This window comes from Merops nubicus, unplaced genomic scaffold, assembly GCF_000691845.1.
Source record: "Merops nubicus isolate BGI_N331 unplaced genomic scaffold, ASM69184v1 scaffold24411, whole genome shotgun sequence".
NCBI classification, from domain to species: Eukaryota; Metazoa; Chordata; class Aves; order Coraciiformes; family Meropidae; genus Merops; species Merops nubicus.
The window spans coordinates 6,879-26,712 of NW_008586611.1; the positions used below are offsets into that span (position 1 = coordinate 6,879).

General features: G+C 53.9%; 1 protein-coding gene across 1 annotated transcript in view; it reads left to right on the forward strand.

Moving 5' to 3' along the window:
• Positions 1-18,998, forward strand: part of IGHMBP2 (immunoglobulin mu binding protein 2) — a gene marked incomplete at both ends in the record, with an annotated part of 21,086 nt that extends 2,088 nt beyond the window's left edge. The window contains 6 exon segments of the mRNA XM_008948718.1: positions 2,791-2,938; positions 4,905-5,079; positions 14,435-14,617; positions 17,826-17,944; positions 18,408-18,502; positions 18,875-18,998. Of these exon segments, the coding sequence (XP_008946966.1) occupies positions 2,791-2,938; positions 4,905-5,079; positions 14,435-14,617; positions 17,826-17,944; positions 18,408-18,502; positions 18,875-18,998 (844 nt within the window).
• Positions 18,999-19,834: the final 836 nt, after the last annotated feature.

Genomic DNA, 19,834 nt, shown 5'->3' on the forward strand with positions numbered 1-19,834 from the left:
GTGCATCAACCAGTGTTTCTGTTGCCAAGCCACTGGGCAGACCAGTTCTGGGTGAAGCTGTGCTCATGACCAAGAGCCATGGTCACAAATGCACCTGCCTGCTAGGGTGGAGACCTGGTTGTAGCTACAGCTCTGCACTAAGTCCTTTTTACATCTCAATTTATTTTTCATCTTTCCTGCCAGTGTTTCGTTTTCCCTGTCCTTGCCTTGGGAGGCACTGTAGGAGGTTTTTTTTCCCCCCACACACTGTTGATTTTCCCTAGTAGGAGGGACACATCTTTCCTGCCAGTGTTTCATTTTCCCTGTCCTTGCCTTGGAAGGCACTGTAGGAGTTTTTTTTTCCCCCACTGTTGATTTTCCCTAGTAGGAGGGAAGTTAGGGAGAAATCAGAGTCCTTGGCACTAAGGTCCCCATCTGCTTCCCCCCGAGGCAAGGATGTGTGCTGATGGGAGAGAGTGACTGGCCACAGGGCTTGTTCTGCCCCAAAATACCAGCCAGAACCCAGGAGCTGACAGAGCTGCTGTCCAGCTTGCCTAGCAGCACCTCAAGCTGCCCACCTGGGGTCTGTCACAGAAGATGCACCTGACTCAGTAGCATCTCCTCCTATCTCTGGGTTGCAGAGAGCTCACCTCTGAGGTCAGGGCTCATCTTTCCATTGTCCTGCCTCAGTTTCTCCTCTGCAATGTTCCCTGCTTGCCCCTGTAATAACTTCTTTTGTCCACTCCACATTTTGACTCTTCTCACTCCTTTCCTTCACTACCCCCAGCTACAGGAGAACTAGAAATAGAAATAACCCCCCATGCTTTTTTTGTGCATTTTCTACCCTTTTGTGTCTCCTTCCTTCACCTGTTCAGGCTTCAGGCTTTCAGGACCTCAGCATCTAGATACTCTTTGCCCAAGAAGGGTGCAGCCCCACCATACCTGAGCCAGAAAGGCAGGGCAGGATGGGTCCCACGGTGTCAAGCAGGGCCAGCCCAGGTCACCAGGCAGGCCCAGGGTGACAAGGCCAGTCTTCAGCCAGCCCAGAAAGGAAGCTGTGCCCAGAACACAAACCCTCTAGCTCAGGAAAAGGGTGAGGCCTGGCTTTAAAAGCTCCCAGACCAATGGTTGGGTGGGTGGGGGCCTAAAGGAGGCAGGTCAGGACAATTAGAGCCTGCTGGCAGCCCCAGAGCACTAATGAGGGCTGAGGGGGATCCAGGCTCAGTGTGCCAAGCACCAGCCTTAGAGCTGCTCTCTCCCTCCAGACAGGCCCCTGCCCCCTCAGCTGCCCCCAGAGCTGGGAGTCAGTCTGATTTTGGGTCTTAGTGTCACCAGCCAACATCAGAGAACAGTTGCTGTTAATTTACTAACCATCTTTTTTGCAGAACATAAATTAAACCTGTCCCTGCTGTCACCATCACTTTTGCTCTCTCGTCTCCCTGTGCTCCTAGCAGAGAAGCTGATGCTAACCTGTCCCTTCAGCTCACCAGGACTGGTGCCCACCCTGTCCTGTTAGAGCAAGCTAGGGAGAAGATGCCTCTGTGATCACGTTGTCTGTTCTGTCTGTGATCCCTCCTCTGAGCCCTCAGCCAGTGCTGGCTGCAGGTGACAGACCTGTGGGGCTTTCCCAGGCATGAAGTACCTGCAGGATTAGCGGGAGCTGCTGACACACGAGTGTCTTTCCTAGGGAAGAGGCTGCAGGATAGGCTGAAACTTGTCAGACACTGGAGAGTCCATCCCTCCAGAGCAGATTACAGGGACCATCAGGTCTTATTGGTTTGGCTGCTTATTAAAGCTTCTGTCTGGAGCCTTTTTGGGTCTCCCAGGTCTCTCTGGGGCAGTAATGCAGATCTCCATCTGAGAGGGGGTGGCCTTCTCAGGGTGCCCTGCAGTGAACAGTGGCCTGGCTGCTGTCTCGTAGCTGCTGGTCTGTGGCTGGGGAAGCACTAGCAACCAATGGTGATGATGAGATGTGTAGGATAGATGTAATAGGCATTGCTAAAAAAAGCCACGAGCCTGTCTAGGTATTGCTCTGCATCACTCAGAGCAGCCCAGAGGCACCTCTTGTGTGCAGAGCTGCTGCTCTGCCTGGACGTGGCACAGCCAGCCTGGGGAGCCCTCCTGCTTCCAGGGCACCTGGGGCCAGAGGGTCTGTGCCTCCCTGGGCAGGTGAGGGCCTCCTGGGGCAGGGTGAGGTGGGCAGTCCCAGCAAAGGCTCGAGACCCTTCTCCCCTTCAGCCTGAGCACTGTGGGTCAGCACTCCCTGCTCTGTGCCCAGCTGCCTTGACTGCTGCACAGGCCTGGCCATTGGATGGACCTCTGCCCTCCTCCCTGCTGATCTGTGGGGCACTGGGAAAGTACAGGGCAGAGCAGGAGGGGCTGGGCAGAGGATCTGGGGACAGGGAGTTGTTTTTGAACACTTCATGCTCACGATCCAAGAGGGTCAATATGTGCAGCCAGAGGAGTTTAGCCATGGACCAGCTGAGTCTGAGACATCACAGTCTGGACCCAGGGTGATGGTGCAGCTCCTGGTCTGATGGGCAGTAACATGGTCAGAGCCTGGGGTCCTACTGATGCAGTTCATCATCTGCACAGACAGAAATACTCTGTGCAGTGCTGGTTGTGGATGGGGCTCTTGGGCAGGGAGGGGAAGAGAAACCAAGGTTCTGGGGGGCTGGTTATGGTCAGCCAGTGTGTTATGGTGGACATAGTGAAGCCATGCTGTGCCCAGGATCTTTGATTATCTGAGGAGCTGAACATATCCCCAGGACTAGAAACAGTTTGTTCTATCTTGAGTTTTCTGTTTTATAGGCAAAAACTAAGAAGGCTCAAGACAAGGGAGAGCGAAGCCATTTTCACACTGAGATTAAGGCACTGAAAAAGGAGCTGAAGGAACGAGAAGAAGCTGCCATGGTTGCTGCCCTCACCCATGCCAGTGTCATCCTTGCTACAAATACAGGTGTGAGACCCTCTTTTTCTTTGCAGTATTTCACCTCCCCTGCCAGGCCTGATGTAAACCGTGTGCCCTGCAGTGCAGCATCCTGCCAGGGTAGGAGGGAGACTGAGTGTTCCTGCTCCAAGCCCCTGGGAGTTCAGCTGGGTTGGCTGCAAGCTCCCAGACCCCTCTGTGGTGGGATTCTCCCTGCCCACACTCTGGCACGTGATGTTGTTTAGCAAAGAACATGAATCTTTGTTGTGAGCCAGTGTGGCCCATCTTTGCTAGTTCTGAGTAGGAGCTGAGCTTGCAGCGAGTAAACAAGTGCTGCTGGAGGTGTGCAATCTGCTCATTGATTCCACAGGTCACATGGAATTCCTCTCCTGCTTGGCTGATTTCCATGAGTGACTCAGTACAGCACGTGTTTGCATGGCCTGGCCTCAGCCTGCCTGGCTGGGGTTGGCTCTGTAAGCCACCCAAGTGCTGTAAACGAGGTGGGAGTTTGGGAACAGTTCCAGCTGTTCCTCAGGCAGCACTTGTGGGCACATCTGCATCTATGGCTGGGACTGTAACACCCTTGTAACCCCGGGGGAACATTTAAAGTTTAACATGTGCTAAAGTGCTTTTCCAGATCAGATGTATAATACTCCAGGGGCTACTTAGAATCTTCAGATTTGGTTGCTCAGGGATTATTTGCTGAAGGGAAACATCAATACTTTTAGGCCATAAAAAAGAACCTCGTGGTTCACAAGGTACTGGTGTGAAGGTTAAAGGAAAGATCAATCCTTCCAGTGCATTATTTACTGGGAATTGAGCTCTAACTTCTTTAAACTTTGCCTGAAAAAGCAGGGAGGTTTCCATTATTCTATAAAACTGGTATTTTGTGCTGACCATGGTGTTGCTCTTTGTGATTTTCTCCTGGGAGTCTGGGCCTTGCAGTTCTGCTTTGGCAAAAGCTGGTGGACAAACAGAGGGTTTGGATTTGGTGTTTTCCTCAGCTGAGCACTCTTGGTATTTGTCTGAAACCCTGTGGTCTGATGGGAATTAATATTTATGCAAGTCAAATTGGTCTGTTGCTAGGGTCAGCAGAGAGAGAATTTAATCATGGCAACACAGAGGACACCAGTGACCTTTAGTTAATGAGAGTTTGACAAATTCAAGTCAAGCTGTAAGGGAAGGAGATCATCTGCAGAGCTGCAGCCACGCTGGTGCAGTCTCTCTTAGATGGAGAGGACCTTTCTGCTTCATTTCCTTCCACCTTCAGCATGGCAAAATTGCTCAGGTCAAGCTCAAAGCAAATGCCCCTTGTTAACAGATTCATACAGGCTGGAAAAAAATTTTTCAAGGCAAACAGGGTGTCTCTGTTAACTAACTAACTTCTGAACTGATGCAAAGCTGCAGAGGCAGCAGGATTTCCAGGGGCAAAGCAAAATCACCCCAGTCAGAGCTGCTCCCAGAGCTTTGCTGCCATAGCACAGGAGCTGTTGGAGAACAGTGTCTCCACTGAGCTTTCCCCCTTGGGGTGTCCCTCAGTGTATCAGGCAAGCAGCTCTCCAGTCCCTCAGCCTCTCAGGCTTGGTTGGTGAGAAGTTGTTTGCCTGTGGGGACAGAAGGGAGGTGGGTGTTCATTAGTGCTCCTGCTCTGCTCCTGCTCCGGGTGAGGTACTTGAGCTTATTGCTCTGTTTGCCATCTGGGTTTGGCTGTTGTTTTCAAAGACACTTGGAAGCTTTTGGGCCCAGATGCACGGGCAAAAAAGCACAAACAAAAATTGGCAAAACCAGTTCTGACACACACACATATATGTGTATGTGTATGAGTATGTGTATGTATTTGGCATGGACTCCAGAGCCAGGTTTCTAAATCTCTGTGAAGTAACATCATTTTACCAGCCCCTCCTGGGTCAGAATTCAGGTGTGTGGTTGTTTTAAGAACAGGTTGCCTGCTCTGCTCTCATTCCCTGCTAAGCTGTGCACCTTCTCCTTTCACCAGGTGCTTCCTCTGATGGCCCTCTGAAGCTGCTTCCTGAAAGCCACTTTGACCTGGTGGTGATAGACGAGTGTGCCCAGGCCCTGGAGGCCAGCTGCTGGATACCTCTGCTGAGGGCTCCCAAGTGCATCCTGGCTGGGGATCACAAGCAGCTTCCCCCCACCATCATCTCTCACAAGTAAGGAGCTGTCCGTGGCCCCAGGTCCTCCTGATGTTTGTGCAGCCAGATGCTTCTGGAGTGTCAAGACGCTTCATTAATGTGGGTTAATTGCTGGCATCCCCCCTGAGCTAGGTTCAGTCACACTGCCAGGATTACATCAGAGCTGCTTTGCTGATAGCCACTGCTTAAAGTTTAATGCAGCCCCATCTGAGCAGGCTTTCTTATGGCAGGAGGACACAGCAGTTGGTCCTTCACCTGCTGCTGACAGAGCCACGAGTATCAAAACACGAGTAGTCGGCACGGTGCTGGAGAGTCACCTCTTGTGCTGCTGAGCTCCTGCTGGGCCTCGGCAGGGGCTGGAGCCTGCAGGCAGGCAGTGCTCTGACAGGCAGCTTTCAGCCTGCTCTGGGCTTGCTGGGAGTTCTCCAGGCTGTGTGGCCCTTGCTGTGAGGCTTCTGTCAGGCAGGAGCAGAGACGTGGCCTGCAGGAGCCCGAGTGCTGGGTTGGGCTTTGTGGGAACAGCCTCTGGAGGGTTACCCAGGTAAAGCTGCTACAGCAAACCTCAGGAGCAGAGGGTGATGCAGCAGCAGGTCCTGGCCACTCGCAGTGGGGACTCACTCCCAGAGGCACAGGGAGCTGTCTGCCTTGGGAACGCTGCCACACATGCTCTGCAGAGCTCCTTTCAGCTGCACCAGGGACACGGCCCAGCAGGTAAAGGCCCAGCCTCCCCCAGGATTTCCCTGGCCCCACATGCACTTAGGAGCTGTGTGCCCCCCGTGTGCCCCCAGTGGAGAGGATCCTCTGCACACAAAGCCAGGCAGCCAGGCAGGGTGAGTGCCCTGAGGCAGGGAGAACAGGCAGAAGCTGGTGCTGAGCTGTGTTCCAGGGAGATGTGTCACCCTGGGGGTGTCAGAGGCAGCTCTGCAGCATCATGAGAACAGTTCTTCCCAGAGCACCTGTGTAGCAGCGTGGGGACCTTCCCACCCACTGCACGAGGGGCAGGACCTGCTGCAATGAGCAGGGAAGCAGAGGTGCTGTCCTGGGCTTGGTGGTGGCCCTGTGTGTGCTTGTCTGCATCCTTCTGCCAGCCACCCAAACGTGCCCCAGAGCCAGAGAGTTCAAGGTGTTGAGCTTGTGTTGTTTGCTGTGGGTTTCCTCCTTAGGGAGGACTCATGCTGTGCACTGCTGTTGGTTTACTCACAGTTGTGTATATTTTGGCAGACGTTTTTCCTCAGAGAGGTGTCAGCAGCAGGGGTATATTTTTGATTCCACTTGCTCAGCAGCACACGTTTTCAATTCTTTGTTTTCTCTCTGTTATACAAAGTAATTTTCAGAGTGGTTAGAAAAGTTGTTCAAAAACCAGTTCAAAACAATCCCTTCAGCCATGCAGCCTAGCAAAATGGTGGCAAACAGAAGGTGATCCAAACAGAGACACAAACTGGGCTTTCTCTGGCCAATATTTGTATATAAATTTGAAAATGTTTGTTTTTAAGAAAGATGATCTGTTTCTCCACATGAGGTTTCCCTGTGCCTGGCTTACCTCCTCTTTGCTGCCTGCAGGCTCTGTAGAGTGGATCCAGGCTCATACTCAGTTTAATCCAAGCCATCTCTTCCCTTTATTAAATTCTGCTTCTGTGGCTCCACATTTATTTATTGAAGGTTTTAATGTGGGAGCTGGCCCACCCAGACACTGCCTTATCACACCCCCCACAGTGATTCTGAAACCTCACGATGCCTCCAACGTGCATACTAGGAACAGTTTGTTTGAGGCAAGGCTGGGGTAAATCACCTCTGCTTCAAGGGGGATGCTCCACACAGCACTGGGGAGCCTCTGGGGGGTCTGAAATACAAACCTGTGCCTGTTTCTCAGGCCTGGAATTACTGAACCATCGTTGTGCAGAGGCAGAGAAATGGGGCTGGCTTCATAAACTCCCTCTCCTGCTTCCAAAAGATAATGAGCAAGATACTCATCTGTAATCTTGCTTGAATTTTGAGCAAGGGAAATGAAAAACCCAAGGGGGGGGCTGAGGGGTGGTGCCAGTAACATTAAGGCACTGTTCCACCTCCTCATTTTCCTGTTATCAGGCACACGAATGCTGCTTGTTTTGCAGGTCTTGGCAGGTGATAAGCACACTCCTCTCCTGCCTGCTGGAGGTAATCCCTTTTGGGTGAAGCCTTAGGGATGTTGAAGTGCCCTGTCACTCTGTGCCCTTCCTGTAGTTCAATAGATTTCAAATAACACAGAGCAGAGAGAACGTGCATCTGGATCAATAGTGTTAACAGATTTATATCATGGCCTGGCTTACCAGTCAATTATGATCTGAAAAACTTGCTACATTAAGCAAAATTATTGCTGAAGGCACCAGCAGGTCCAGGCCCTGGGGGCTGCTCAGACGAGGCACCAGTCAGCAGAGCCCAGCTCCTGGACCTTGCCTTTGGCAGGTGCAGTGGGAAGCCAGGCTGGCTGCAGCTCCCTGGGAGGAGTTATGGGCTGTGCTCTCCCACACTGCTGCTCCCCAGGCACGTCCCTGGCTCAGCCTGACGGGCAGAGCTGCTGCCATGCTGCTGCCATGCTGCTGCCCCTGCCAGCCAGGCTTCCCTCTCCTCCCCGAGCCACTCCTGAGGCCTGTTTGCTACCGTGAGGCAAAGCCATCAAAGAGCCTGGGAGACCTTCAGCTCTGGGGGCTCCTGGGCCTGAGCAAGATGTCTTGAAGCCCAGCCCAGCCTTTGCTTGTGAGCCCATCTCTCCTGGCTTTCCCCTCGCTTCTAAAGGCTGACATCTCATGAACTAAAATTATCCCAGATTGGGCATTTTCAGGCTTTGCCCATTGCTCAGGTGACTGACCATCTGAAGACTGAGACTGCAGGAGAACAAGTGAAAAATAAAGCTTTTGGGGCTGTGTCTGGCTTGACCTTTCACCTCAGTGGGAGCCTTGGCAGCCCTGCAGGTTGGTTGCAGATGGGCACACTGGCAGCTGGACAGACAGAACTGACAGTGGGTGCTCCTCAGGCAGGCACCGAGCTGGAGTCTTCCCTCTGGTCCTGGGCTCTGCTGGGGAATAGCCACATTGTCCTCTCCTCTTTGCAGCTGACCAGTGTGTCCCTCAGCTCTGCTGGCCCTGAGGAGCACAGGCCATGGACAGACCCTTTGAATCTGCAGAGGGTGTGAATAGCTCAGTGCAGAGTTTGTCCTGCAGAAGACCCCTGGGGTGGCCCCGGTGCCCTGGTGGGAAGCACAATGCCCAGTGCTGAAAGAAATGAGTTTCCTTCCTTCAGGCTGGGGGGTTGTCTGGGGACAGCCCCAGGCAGCCCGTGGTGCAGAGGATGAGCAGCTAGGCCTGCCTGGGGCAGCTGGCAGTTTGGCTCAGGAGCCTCCTAATTAAATGCAACAGCTAACAAATTCTGATCAATTAGAATGACTGATTTTGAGAAACCAAACTACTCTTCAGATAAATGCCTTTAAAAATGATTAGCTCTTTTCCATACAGATCAGGACTCTGCCCCTGTTTTTAACTGCTGCCCAAGTGAAAGCACTTGCTGCATGGACCAAGGCACAGAACAGGTCTTTCCTCCTCCCAGCACCACCCTGTGCTGCTCACAGGCCCTGCAGGCTGCCAGGTGAGGCACAAAGGCAGAGTCCCTCTGCCTCCATCCTGGCAGGTACTTCCAGAGGTGGAAATAAGGCCCTGCCTCCTCTTCAGTTAATGGGAAATGATAAGCCAGGGATGATTCACCCAGAGGACTCAAACCCTTCCACCCACCTTCCCCTTCTCCTCCATTCATGACAGCAGACCTGGAGTGGGTGGACTCCTATTTTTGGTGCCTCAGTGGAGGGTCTAAAGATCTCTGGGATGAATCTGGGCTGCCAGAAGGCTCCTCTCTTACTACGGGGTGTGGCGTCAGCCCTGCTTAAGCAGGCAGCCTCTGCTTAGGAGCAAACTCAAAGGGGAACACTTTGATCCCTTGTCAGAGCTGGACTGCAAGTGCAACCTGGCAGTGAGGCTTCCACACAGCCTGTGCTCAGCCCAGGGAGCTGGGCCCTGTCTGCTGGAACTACCTTCTTGGTACCTGCTTTGCCTCCATGGATTCAGCATTTATCAGCTATCTGTTTTTTCCACTTGAGGCTGAGTTCTGGTGGAGAGTCTGAAGGGTGCTCCTCTTTCTTGCTTTTTGACACCCTTACAGTCATCTCAGGGTGCAGATGGCATCCACCCCCCCTTACCCTACACTCACCTGCACCCGTGCTGGATGTGCTTCTTCTGACAGCTCTCAGTGGTGGCCAGTGCCAGTCCCCTGCAGTTCCCCTCCCAGCAGCCTGCTCCAAAGCTCATGGACATCAGCTTCAAGCCTCCTGCTGGGTTTTGGCCCAGTCCCAGGGGCCATCCCAGGACAGTTTCTGCTGTCTGACAGGAACATTTGTTTTCCTTGTTTTCATTTTAGTCATTATTCCATCTTTTTATGACATCCTAATTAATTTGTCTCTGCAGCAGGGCTTTGATTTATTGATTTGTTTTACAGTCCTCAGATATCTGCAGATACTTATCAGATCTCTTGCTCTCAGCTGGTTTCTTAGACAAGCACAGGAATGTTTTGCCATCTTGTTTGCTAGCAGTCAGCCTGGATGTCTCCACCAGCCCAAATGCACGGGCTGCTCCTCCATGCTCAGTGGCTGGCTGGTTTGCTTGTCAGGTCCAAATGGTTTCACTTGGTCACTGAAGAGCGAGTGTCAGGTCTTGGTTTTGTTTGCCAGCCTCCACAGCTGCTGTGAGACCTCTTAGACCCACACGAGGATCAGGAACCCTGGGCACAAAGCAAAGGGCAGCTGACACTTTGCATGTCAACAGCAGCCTCAGCCTGGCTTGGCCTTCCAGGGGCGTAGTGCAGAGGTCCTGAGGCAGCAGAGGACAGTGACATCCTCCTCCAGCGCCCTGTCCGGGTGTAGGGTGTACAGCAGGGATCAGAGCCACACCAACGACTCTCCTGTCTCGTGGGGAGGAGACCAGCTATCCAGAGGATGACTAAGAAAAGATGTAAGGTGACTGAGGGCACAGCTCCATCCCTCCGTGGGAAACACTTCCCTTTTGTCCCCCCAAGTAGGGAGCATTCTTGACACCTCTGAGGCAGGCTGACTCCACACCCAGCCCACACAGGAGATTTCACACCACGGTGGACCCGGCAGCCTTTGCAATGCTTGATTCTGCTTGGTTGCAACTATCACCCAGACTGTGTAGCCTTCCTCCAAGGGCTGGAGGAGAAAGCCTTACCTGGGAAGAGCAGCAGGGCCTCATCCTCCTCCCTTGCTGGGATCTATCCTGGTACCCCAGGAAGGTGCATTCAAGCCAAGTACAGCCTTAGCCTGCACGTGAAGCCGGGTGAAACCAGGTCAGCAGCACACACTGGGCTTAGTCTGGTATTTTTAGCTTTACTTTAGGCACTTTAAAGTAGATACCCTGAGCATCAGTGATTCTGTCTGTCCAGCCTCCTATCCCAATTTAATTTCTCTAAAGCAATTGATACTTAAAAAGATTCACTCAGTGTTGTTCCAGTTACGCTGGCACGGAAATCCCCCATTGTAAGAATTAACTGAGCTGTAAAATAATAGGAGATTTATTAACAGGTGAAATATTTGCAGGCAGTTTAATTCCTCATTATTAATTCAGCATACAGCTCGTGTCAGTCCCTGTGGTGGGAGCTGTGGGAGTGTACAGGGGAGCACTGCTTGGGAGGCTGGCTGCAAGGTTTAATGTCCCCCACCCTGTGCTTCATTCTGCAGCATTACAAGAAATGCTTCAGAGTGTTTGTTGTTGAGGAGCTCTGGGGTTTCTGCCAGTTCTGCATGAGAATCTGCTCTAGGCTTGCTCCCACGTGTGCAAGAGTTTGTGAGCCAAGGGAGGGGAGCAAAGGACAAAAGACAATGGTTGGTAAGGCTGGCAAGCCTGCTGCAGCCCTTTAAGATGTTGAGAGCATCTCACTTTGGTATCCCTCACCTCTCACTTGAGTTGCCTGATGGGACTGAGCCAGTGCCTGCAGCAGCAAAGGTCAGGAGCAGTGTCACCATCCACAGGACAGTCCCCTGGGGCCTGAGCATGGCAGGCAGAGCCAAGGGCTGGCAAGGGGCTTGTCAGCAGCTCCAGCAAGCTACGAACCACGTCCACAGTCCATCCGGGGGGTTCCTTCAGGAGGTGGACTAGAAACAAAGCATGGATTCAAGGTCCATCTAGAAGATGCAGCTAAAGACAGGATCAATGTGACCTGCAACACAGATCCAAGGTCCATAGGTATGTCCCTCCAGGAGACAGAGGTAGGGCATAGCTCAGGTGGGGACAGAAGGGCCAGTGCTGCGCTTAAACAGGGCCCATGGACAGAGGGCTGGGTCCCAGGAGAGGCTGGGCAGGGCAGTTGAAGGCTCATGGTGCCCTCTTGGCCCTGAGAGCCAGGTCACCCATGGATGGCTCCACATGTGACCTGCTCTTTAATTAGACTGTCCAAAGGAGATGGCTGGAAGAAGGAACCAGAAGTATTTTTATCTTGGTGATAGTGGTCACACTCTAGGCAAAGACCAAGTGAGAGGTGGGCTCTGAACCCCTGCATCCCCTGGTCATGTGGGAGGAAGGGCTGCTCCTAAGGAATGGCTGTCTGGGGAAGGTGCTTGTGCCTGACTGCAGACAGCTCTCCCTGTTAGATCTGGTTCATAGAATCATAGAATGGTTTGGGGTGGAAGGGACCTTAAAGATTGTCTCGTTCCAAGCCCCTGCCATGGGCAGGGACACCTCCCACTGGAGCAGGTCGTTCAGAGCCCTGTCCAGCCTGGTCTTAAACACCTCCAGGGATGGAGCATCCACAGCTTCCCTGGGCAACCTGGGCCAGTCTCTCACCACCCTCACAGTGAGGAACTTCTTCCTCATTTCTAATCCAAATCTCCCCTCTTCCAGTCTGAAGCCATCACCCCTTCTCCTATCACTACAAACCCTTGTAAAAGGCCCTCCCCAGCTTTCCTGTAGTCCCCTTCAGATTCTGGAAGGCTGGAGCCTTCTCTTCTCCAGTCTGAACAATCCCAACTCTCTCAGCCTAGCCTCACATGAGAGGTGTCCCAGCTCTCTGACCATCTTTGTGGCCCTCCTCTAGAGGTTACTTACCCCTTGCCCCAGAGGCTGAGTCTTTTTGCACAGCCACGGAGCAGAGCAGAGCTGGGAGCATCAGGCTGTCGGCGCCTTCTCATTCGGCTGCGGGCCTGGAAGGAGGAGAGCTGATCCCTGATGACAGGAGTGAGCTCCCCAGCCCCACGTCCTGCTCTTTCCCCCATACCCCACCTAATCCCCTTCCCCTCCTGGGAACCCAGCCCCCCTCTGGCCCACTGCTGGGGCACCCACCTCTCGCTTTTCTCCCCGGGTCTCGCTGGGGAGCGTCAGGACTCTGCAGCCACCTCTGTGCCACGCCAGCACAGGGCTGGGGCTGGGAAGCTGGGAGGGCTTTGTGGCCAGCCTCAGCAGGGCTCCGATGGGCAGCAGAACATGCAGCACTCTGCACTCTCCTGTGGCAGTTCCTGAGTGCCCTGCTGTGGCACTCGGGCTGGCCAGGGCAGCAGGGCAGGCGCTCCCCATGCAGTCAGGGCATGCTCCCACGGCCAGTGTGTGCTGTGCCCCTTGGCCTCCACAGAAATCATTTCCCAGAGCTGTTCTCTATCATCATTTCTTCATCTTTGTGCTTGTTCATTGTGTTCTGGTAGCAACCAGGACCATGGTATTGTACAAAGTGCTGAACACACAGTATAAAAGAACTCTTTATGCTCTGAAGTACTCAAAACACAAAATCAGAGTCCAGTGGTTCTTGTCCATCTTTCCCAGAGGGCACCATCAGGCAATGCTCCCAACAAACCCTTTCTGGACAGTGAAGAGAAAGCAATTAGGCCTCTGAAAGGCTTATTTCATTAGGAACTTTATTAATTTGTGTCACAGATATGAGCACAGGACCTTTGCCAGGTGTGATGGGAGTGTTGGTTTTCTTAATGGGCAGTAAAGCAATAAGCACTGAGCTGCATTAGTGCAGGGCGAGTGGCCAAGGAGCAGTGAGAGCCGTGGTGGGACAGGAGCAGGGGCTGCCTTGCTGACATCAGGAGTCTCAGGACCCGGGGTGCAGCTCTGAGCCTGACACCTCCAGTGGTGCTGATCCCGTTGCTGGGCTGGCAGGAGTGCCCGTGGCAGGAGCAGCGTGGCTGAGGCTCAGCAGGATGAGCTTGCAGGTTGAGAGGTTTTTCTTCTGGGGCTGTTTCCACAAGTAGCTATCTTGGGCATCCTCACTCCTCTTACCCCCCCCTGGAGCAGACCTGGATGTGAGAGGTGGCTGCTGCACGCAGGGGAGCTGATCCCATCTGCAGCTCTTCTGTCACAGTGGTAGCACCCCGTGGCACTCCCCCACGGGAGGAGGGAGCAGGCATCTCTCCACCCTGGTGTGTTTGAGCCTTTCTGATCTCTGTGCAAGGCAGAAGTCTGTCCCTGAGGGTCTTAACCCTCCTGGGGAGCCTACGCTGAGAAATCATGCTTGGGACCCTGCAGCCTTCTCCTGCTCCCCTTCCACCGCCTGTTGGTACCCAGGAGGAACAGGCCCAGGAGGTGACAGGATCACAGCAGAGCTGCACCGGGGTGCTCAGCAGGGTCCTGAGGAGGGATGGCAGGTGCCCCGAGGGCATTGCAGCTTAGCACCATTGGCACTGGTGCTCAGCAGGGTCCTGAGGAGGGATGGCAGGTGCCCCGAGGGCATTGCAGCTTAGCACCATTGGCACTGGTGCTCAGCAGGGTCCTGAGGAGGGATGGCAGGTGCCCCGAGGGCATTGCAGCTTAGCACCATTGGCACTGGTGCTCACCAGGGGCCTAGGGCGGCACCTGCAGGGAGATGCTGGTGGGGTCTCCAGCCCAGGGGGGCTCCCTCTGGATCCAAGCTCATCCCTGCAGGACAGACCCCCCGATTCCACTGCTCCCTTCTTCCCCCACGCAGGGCGGCTGCCCAGGGCCTGTCCCTCAGCCTGATGGAGCGGCTGGTGGGGCGGTTCGGGCGGGAGGTGGTGCGGATGCTGCGGGTGCAGTACCGGATGCACGAGGCCATCATGCAGTGGGCGTCGGCGGAGCTGTACGGCGGCCAGCTCAGCGCCCACCCCTCCGTCGCACAGCACCTAGCAGGGTCCTGAGGAGGGATGGCAGCTGCCCCGAGGGCATTGCAGCTTAGCACCATTGGCACTGGTCGACTCTGTGCAATTCCAGCGGCACCTGCAGGGAGATGCTGGTGGGGTCTCCAGCCCAGGGGGGGCTCCCTCTGGATCCAAGCTCATCCCTGCAGGACAGACCCCCCGATTCCACTGCTCCCTTCTTCCCCCACGCAGGGCGGCTGCCCAGGGCCTGTCCCTCAGCCTGATGGAGCGGCTGGTGGGGCGGTTCGGGCGGGAGGTGGTGCGGATGCTGCGGGTGCAGTACCGGATGCACGAGGCCATCATGCAGTGGGCGTCGGCGGAGCTGTACGGCGGCCAGCTCAGCGCCCACCCCTCCGTCGCACAGCACCTGCTCAGGTAAGCGACTTGCTCCTCGGTGCTGCGTGAGCAGAGGTGTCCTCTGTGTCCCAGCACGGGGGCTGGCCCTTCCCCATGGAGGGAGGTTTCCATCCCTGCCGGCCCTGCGATAGAATTTCTGTTTCACCCTTTATTTCATTGAGGAAACATTAACTGAGGCGGGTGGTGGGGGGTTGTCCTTTGTTCCTGTGTAACAAGAAGTCATGCCAAGTTATCTTCTGTTTCCTCCTTTGGTGTGAAAAGCAACAAAATAACCCCCCCAGCACCTGGTGAGAGTATGCAGAGGGGTGGTGTGCAGGGGGCACACCCCAGCAGCGTTCCTCTAGCTCAGGCTGCTGCTGAGGGCAGGCCCAGACCTCAGCCTGTTATTGTTCCCAGTGTGTGTCTGTCCCATCCCTGGTCCCAGCAGCCACATCAGAAAGGTCAGAAAGCAGCTGGAGAGCGTCCTGCCAGGGCAGCCCTGGGGCAGGTCTGATGGCAGCGGGGCCCTTCCTCCCCTCGGTGCTTTCCCTGGCCCCTGGTGACTCGAGGGCAGCGAGGGCCGTTTCACTGCCACCTCAGCCAGGGCCAGGCAGTTGTTTGCCAGCACACCATAGCTGTCAATAACTGGTGCTTTTAAAAACTGCAGTCAGCACAGTTCTGGGAAAACATTAATTCTCTCTGTTGGACTCGGAGAAGCATAAAATATCTCAGTGCTTGTCTTGTCTGCACAGAGCTGTTGTGCTTTGAGCAATGGCATTTTTTAAATGCAAGTATTTAGGATTCAGAAAAATTGACATTCCCTGAGAATCTCTCCATTCATCGTGGGTCCAGTTTGGGGCAGAGGTAGCTGGAGAGGCCCTTTCACTGTGTTTGTGTCAGGATGGTCCCACTGGAGGGCAGCGTGGGTGGAGGCTGCCGGGACGGGAGCAGCAGGCGCCGTGTTCCTCCCCAGCATGTTCTGTCTCTGGCTTCAGCTCAGCTTCCAGCAGCAAAGCTCTGCTGCCTTCTCCCTCGGCTTATACACATTTGTGCCCACCTCTATCATTTCGGGGTGCGTGGGGGGGTTCTGCAGGGAGGAGCAGCCAAGGCTGGTTCATCAGCACCGGGAGGAGCTCAGCCGAGTGGGACCAGACTCACTCTGCAGTGATTTAGCCACCTAATTCCAAGACCAGTGCTGTATAAACCCCTCTTCTTGGTGGTTCTTGTTCCTTGCCATGCTTATTTTTCCATTTAACTCTGGAAATTAAAAATAGCAACTAGTGAAGAACCCCAGGCAGAATGGCTTGAAACCATTAAAACAGGAAACCAGCTGAAAAGTTGAAGTTAGGTGACTTTGTTATTCTGATGAGCTGGTTTATTTTTATAGCTGATGAAGGAGTGAATGTTTTTCTTTCCAGTCCACAGTGCAGCTTGTTCCCCTGCTCAGGGCCTTTTCCTGAGGACAAGGGTTTCTAAACTCCTAATCAAACCTGCCAGTCTGCTGAGATAGCAGAGGAGTGGGGCAGTGCTCGGCTCAGGCACTGAACCATGTAACATTCCTGTGCTTCTGCAGAAGACCAGGTAATGCAGGGGCTTGATACTGGACCATGACCTCCTCGTGTTTAGATTGCTAGTACAAATTCCTTCACGATATTTGTGAGCATCTCATGTGTTTTGTTGGCTTAGGCCAAATTATTTGATTGATCCCTTACCTGAGCGAGAAATACGTAAGTTCTATTCTCCAATAGTTCTAGGAAAAGCTCTTACAAGCAGAAGCATCCTAAGAAAGGTACCTTCTGCCTCTGTTGGAATCCAGTGAGTGGGCTGAGGCAGCCAGTCCCCAAGGCCAGGGGGAGAGCTTGTCCTTTGGGCTCTGGTTTGCCGTGGGACCAGGGAAGGTGCATCCTGGGCTCTTTTTCAGAGCCTTTGCCCCATCATAGCTGTGCTGGTCTGCACACCTCCCCAGCCAAGTGTTACAGCAGCAGCACCTTCAGCCAGGAGAAGAACGAGCTTCAGTCAAAGAGGAGACTCTTGCTGTCAGTGGAGTGCACGGGAAGCGAGGGGCCCAGAGCACAGGGGAGCAGACCTGCAGTGCCAGCAGTGCTGGGGAGGAGAGCCTGCTCTGGGGGCTTCTCTTCAGCTGGAAACTGCCTTTGCCCTCACCTCCCTGCCTGTCATTTGGAGATAATTCTCCTTTTTGATGGCTTGCCATCCTCCTCATTTACTTGCAGCCTCTCTGGAGTCAGCTCTCTCTGCTTTGTATGTGCTGTGCAGTAACGTTGCTGTTTCAGAGCCCTCCTGCCATCTCCAGCCCTTCTGTTCCTGCCCTTCGTCACCCATCCTCTGCCTAGGCTGTGAATTCAGCTTGCAACTTCCTTGGATATTAAAATATGGCTTATTAATTTTATTTTTTTGTTGAATGCAGCAGCTTTAGATGTGGAAATGATGTGAAACCCCAGCTCCTCTGGGGTTCCTTGTGCTGTGCTTTCTTCTCTTGCCCGACAGCGCTGCTGTCAAATCTCTGGTGGTACTTCAGGCACTGCTTCTCCCTCTCAACGCCATGAAAACAGAAAGCAGCTGCCACATCTCCCTAGGTCTGCACATCTTTTCTGTTGGAGCCCATTTAAGCGAGACGCTGACACCCACACACTGCACCCTTGCCTGGCAGTAGCTGGGCTGTGTCGCACAGCCAGTTAGAAAGCTCTCAGTGCTGCTGGCTGGTCCCTGGGAGACTCTCCAGGGCCCTCAGCTCTTTGCATTTTGGAAGAGCATCTAAGTGGCAATTCTGTGGTGCAGAGCAGTAATGGCTTTTCAGTTACAGCTTTCTGGCCCTGCAAACTCCCCTGGGCCTCCCGGGACCTGCCGTGCCGTTGGCTGTGGCAGCCTGGAGCTGAAAGCTGAGGACCACACCAGAGCCAAAGGGCCCTGCTGAGCTACTGCTCTGCTTGGTGTGATCTTCAGTAGCATCCCTGCAGATGCAAGGGGACCAAAGCTTGGTGGAGCAGAAAGGGAGGAACCTCAGTTCTCAGTTTGTCACTCTTCACCACCTCCAGAGCCAACCTTCCTGCATTTTCACCCCACAGGATGCTGCTGCTGGTCTGCAGCCTGGGCCCTGGGAAGCTGTACCAGCCCTGTTCTCCCTCTGGCCTTGCAGCATTGCTGGGAGGAGTAAAGGACACCAGCCCTGACCCTCCCTTTGCACGATTTCAGCACTGTTAACTGGCACTTTCCCAAACACCTTGTGCAGGGACCTGCCGGGCGTCACCTCTACAGAAGAGACCACAACTCCCTTGCTGCTTATAGACACTGCTGGCTGTGGCCTCTATGAGCTGGATGTGGAAGATGAACAGTCCAAGGGGAATCCAGGTATCATCGTTGGGAAAATTTTGTTGGCCACAATTGCCTGTCTGAGGGCCTCAAGCTCTGGCAGGTTGGCACTGCCCCAGCTGAGCCGTGTCCCAGAGCTGTCCCCCTCCAGAGCAGGCAGCAGGGGCAAGGTGAGGTCCCCACAGAGCCTTGTTTATCTGAGGGATCATTTCCTCTGCAAATCCTCAACACAGAGGACTGAGCCAGAGCAGAGCATCCACAGCTCAAGGGAGCTGGTGACCTGGGGAGGCAGGAAGCAGGCACTGTGCAGCCCTGGGAGTGGGGCTGAGTAGCACAGCACCAGCTAACCACGGCACCGGGCTGCAGGCAGGACTTCCCTTGGCCTGTCCTTGCTGTGTCAGGGGAGGTGGGGAAACTTCTCAGAGCTGCAGTGTGTCCAAGCTGGCAGCTGTGGCCTCTGCCAGCCTGTTCCCATTGCCACCCCTTCTGCTTTCTGCCCTAGGGGAGGTGCAGCTGGTTGGTTTGCACATCCAGGCCTTGGTGGAAGCTGGCGTGAAGGCCAAAGACATCGCTGTTGTAGCCCCCTACAACCTCCAGGTGAGACCTCCCTCTCCTGGCGTCTCCTTGCTCTTTCTGCACATGCAGAGCAAATGCCAGAGGTGGATTCAAACCTTGACACCTTCAGGAGTGATACCAGAACATCCTCAGAGAGACGAAGGCAGCAGTCAGCAGAGCCAAGCTGCATAGTCAGCATTTGTGGCCAGTTTACCCATGTTAAGTGGCTCGAGGCCATGGAGGGAAGAGCTGCTAGGTGGGTGTTTTCCACTCCCAGCCTCAGCACTCAGCACTTGCCCTTCAGGGGATGCGAGCACTTATCCTTGTGGGTGTGTGACTTTACCAAAATGGTGCCATTTTAATCCTTTTCACCTTGCATTTTTCTTCACAAGGTTCCTCTTGTGTGTTTTTCAGGTGGACATGCTAAGAGAGCACCTTTGCCATAGGTACCCAGAGCTGGAAATCAAATCTGTTGATGGTTTCCAAGGAAGAGAGAAAGAGGCAGTGATCCTGTCATTTGTGAGATCCAACAGGAAAGGTAGGAGTTGCTGCTGGAGAGTTACTCCGTGGGGAATGGGAAAGAAATGGGAACTGTGATTGCTCAGAGGTCACTGGTCCCGTTGCCAAGTGCTGTGGTTTAGCTGCAGTTCTGATGGCCTCTAGCACTCTAAAGAATTTACTGGCAAGAACCTGCTTTTATTTTTTTATGAACAAATATATGTGCTGTCACAGCTGCAGAGGAAGGTTCCCCCATGCTAGGCAGCAGGTGAAAAGGAAGCCAGGATTGCTTAGTTTGAAGGTTTCCTGGCTATTGAGGCCTCAGAAATGATTTAAACTGGGGTCCTGGGAGTGGCACCTGTCACATTAGCACCACATTTACTGGAGTGCCAAGCAACTCCTGCAAAAGGAGAAAATTTGAGGGGCTCATTTCTCGGATTTGGAGCCTATTTTGGGTCAATTCCCCAGAGAGAGCAAGCAGGAGCTGGCATAACAAGTCATGCAGAGAAAATGCTTCTTTTGGGAGCAAAATCTAGAGCGGAAAATCAAATTCTTTCCTATCAGCAGCTGCAGTGAGAGTTAATAGTTGGCATGAAGCTGCTGCCCTGGAGCGTGAGGCTCCTGTGGTGGGGGGCTGTGTGCAGGCAGCTCAGGCTCAGAGAACCCCCAGAGCCTGCCTCTGCCCTGCCCAGACCCTGGTGCTGCTGGTGCTGCCCGGGTGGCACGCTGTGGAGGTGCTGGGAGTGCTGATGTCTTGAAGGGAAAATGGGGAAGGGGTGCGTGGAAGGAGGAGGCTTGTGGTTTGTTTTTTTTTAGGGAAGCCTAGTGCAAGGAAGGCAGCGTTAGGGAGAGCATGGAGGTGGGGGACAGGACTAA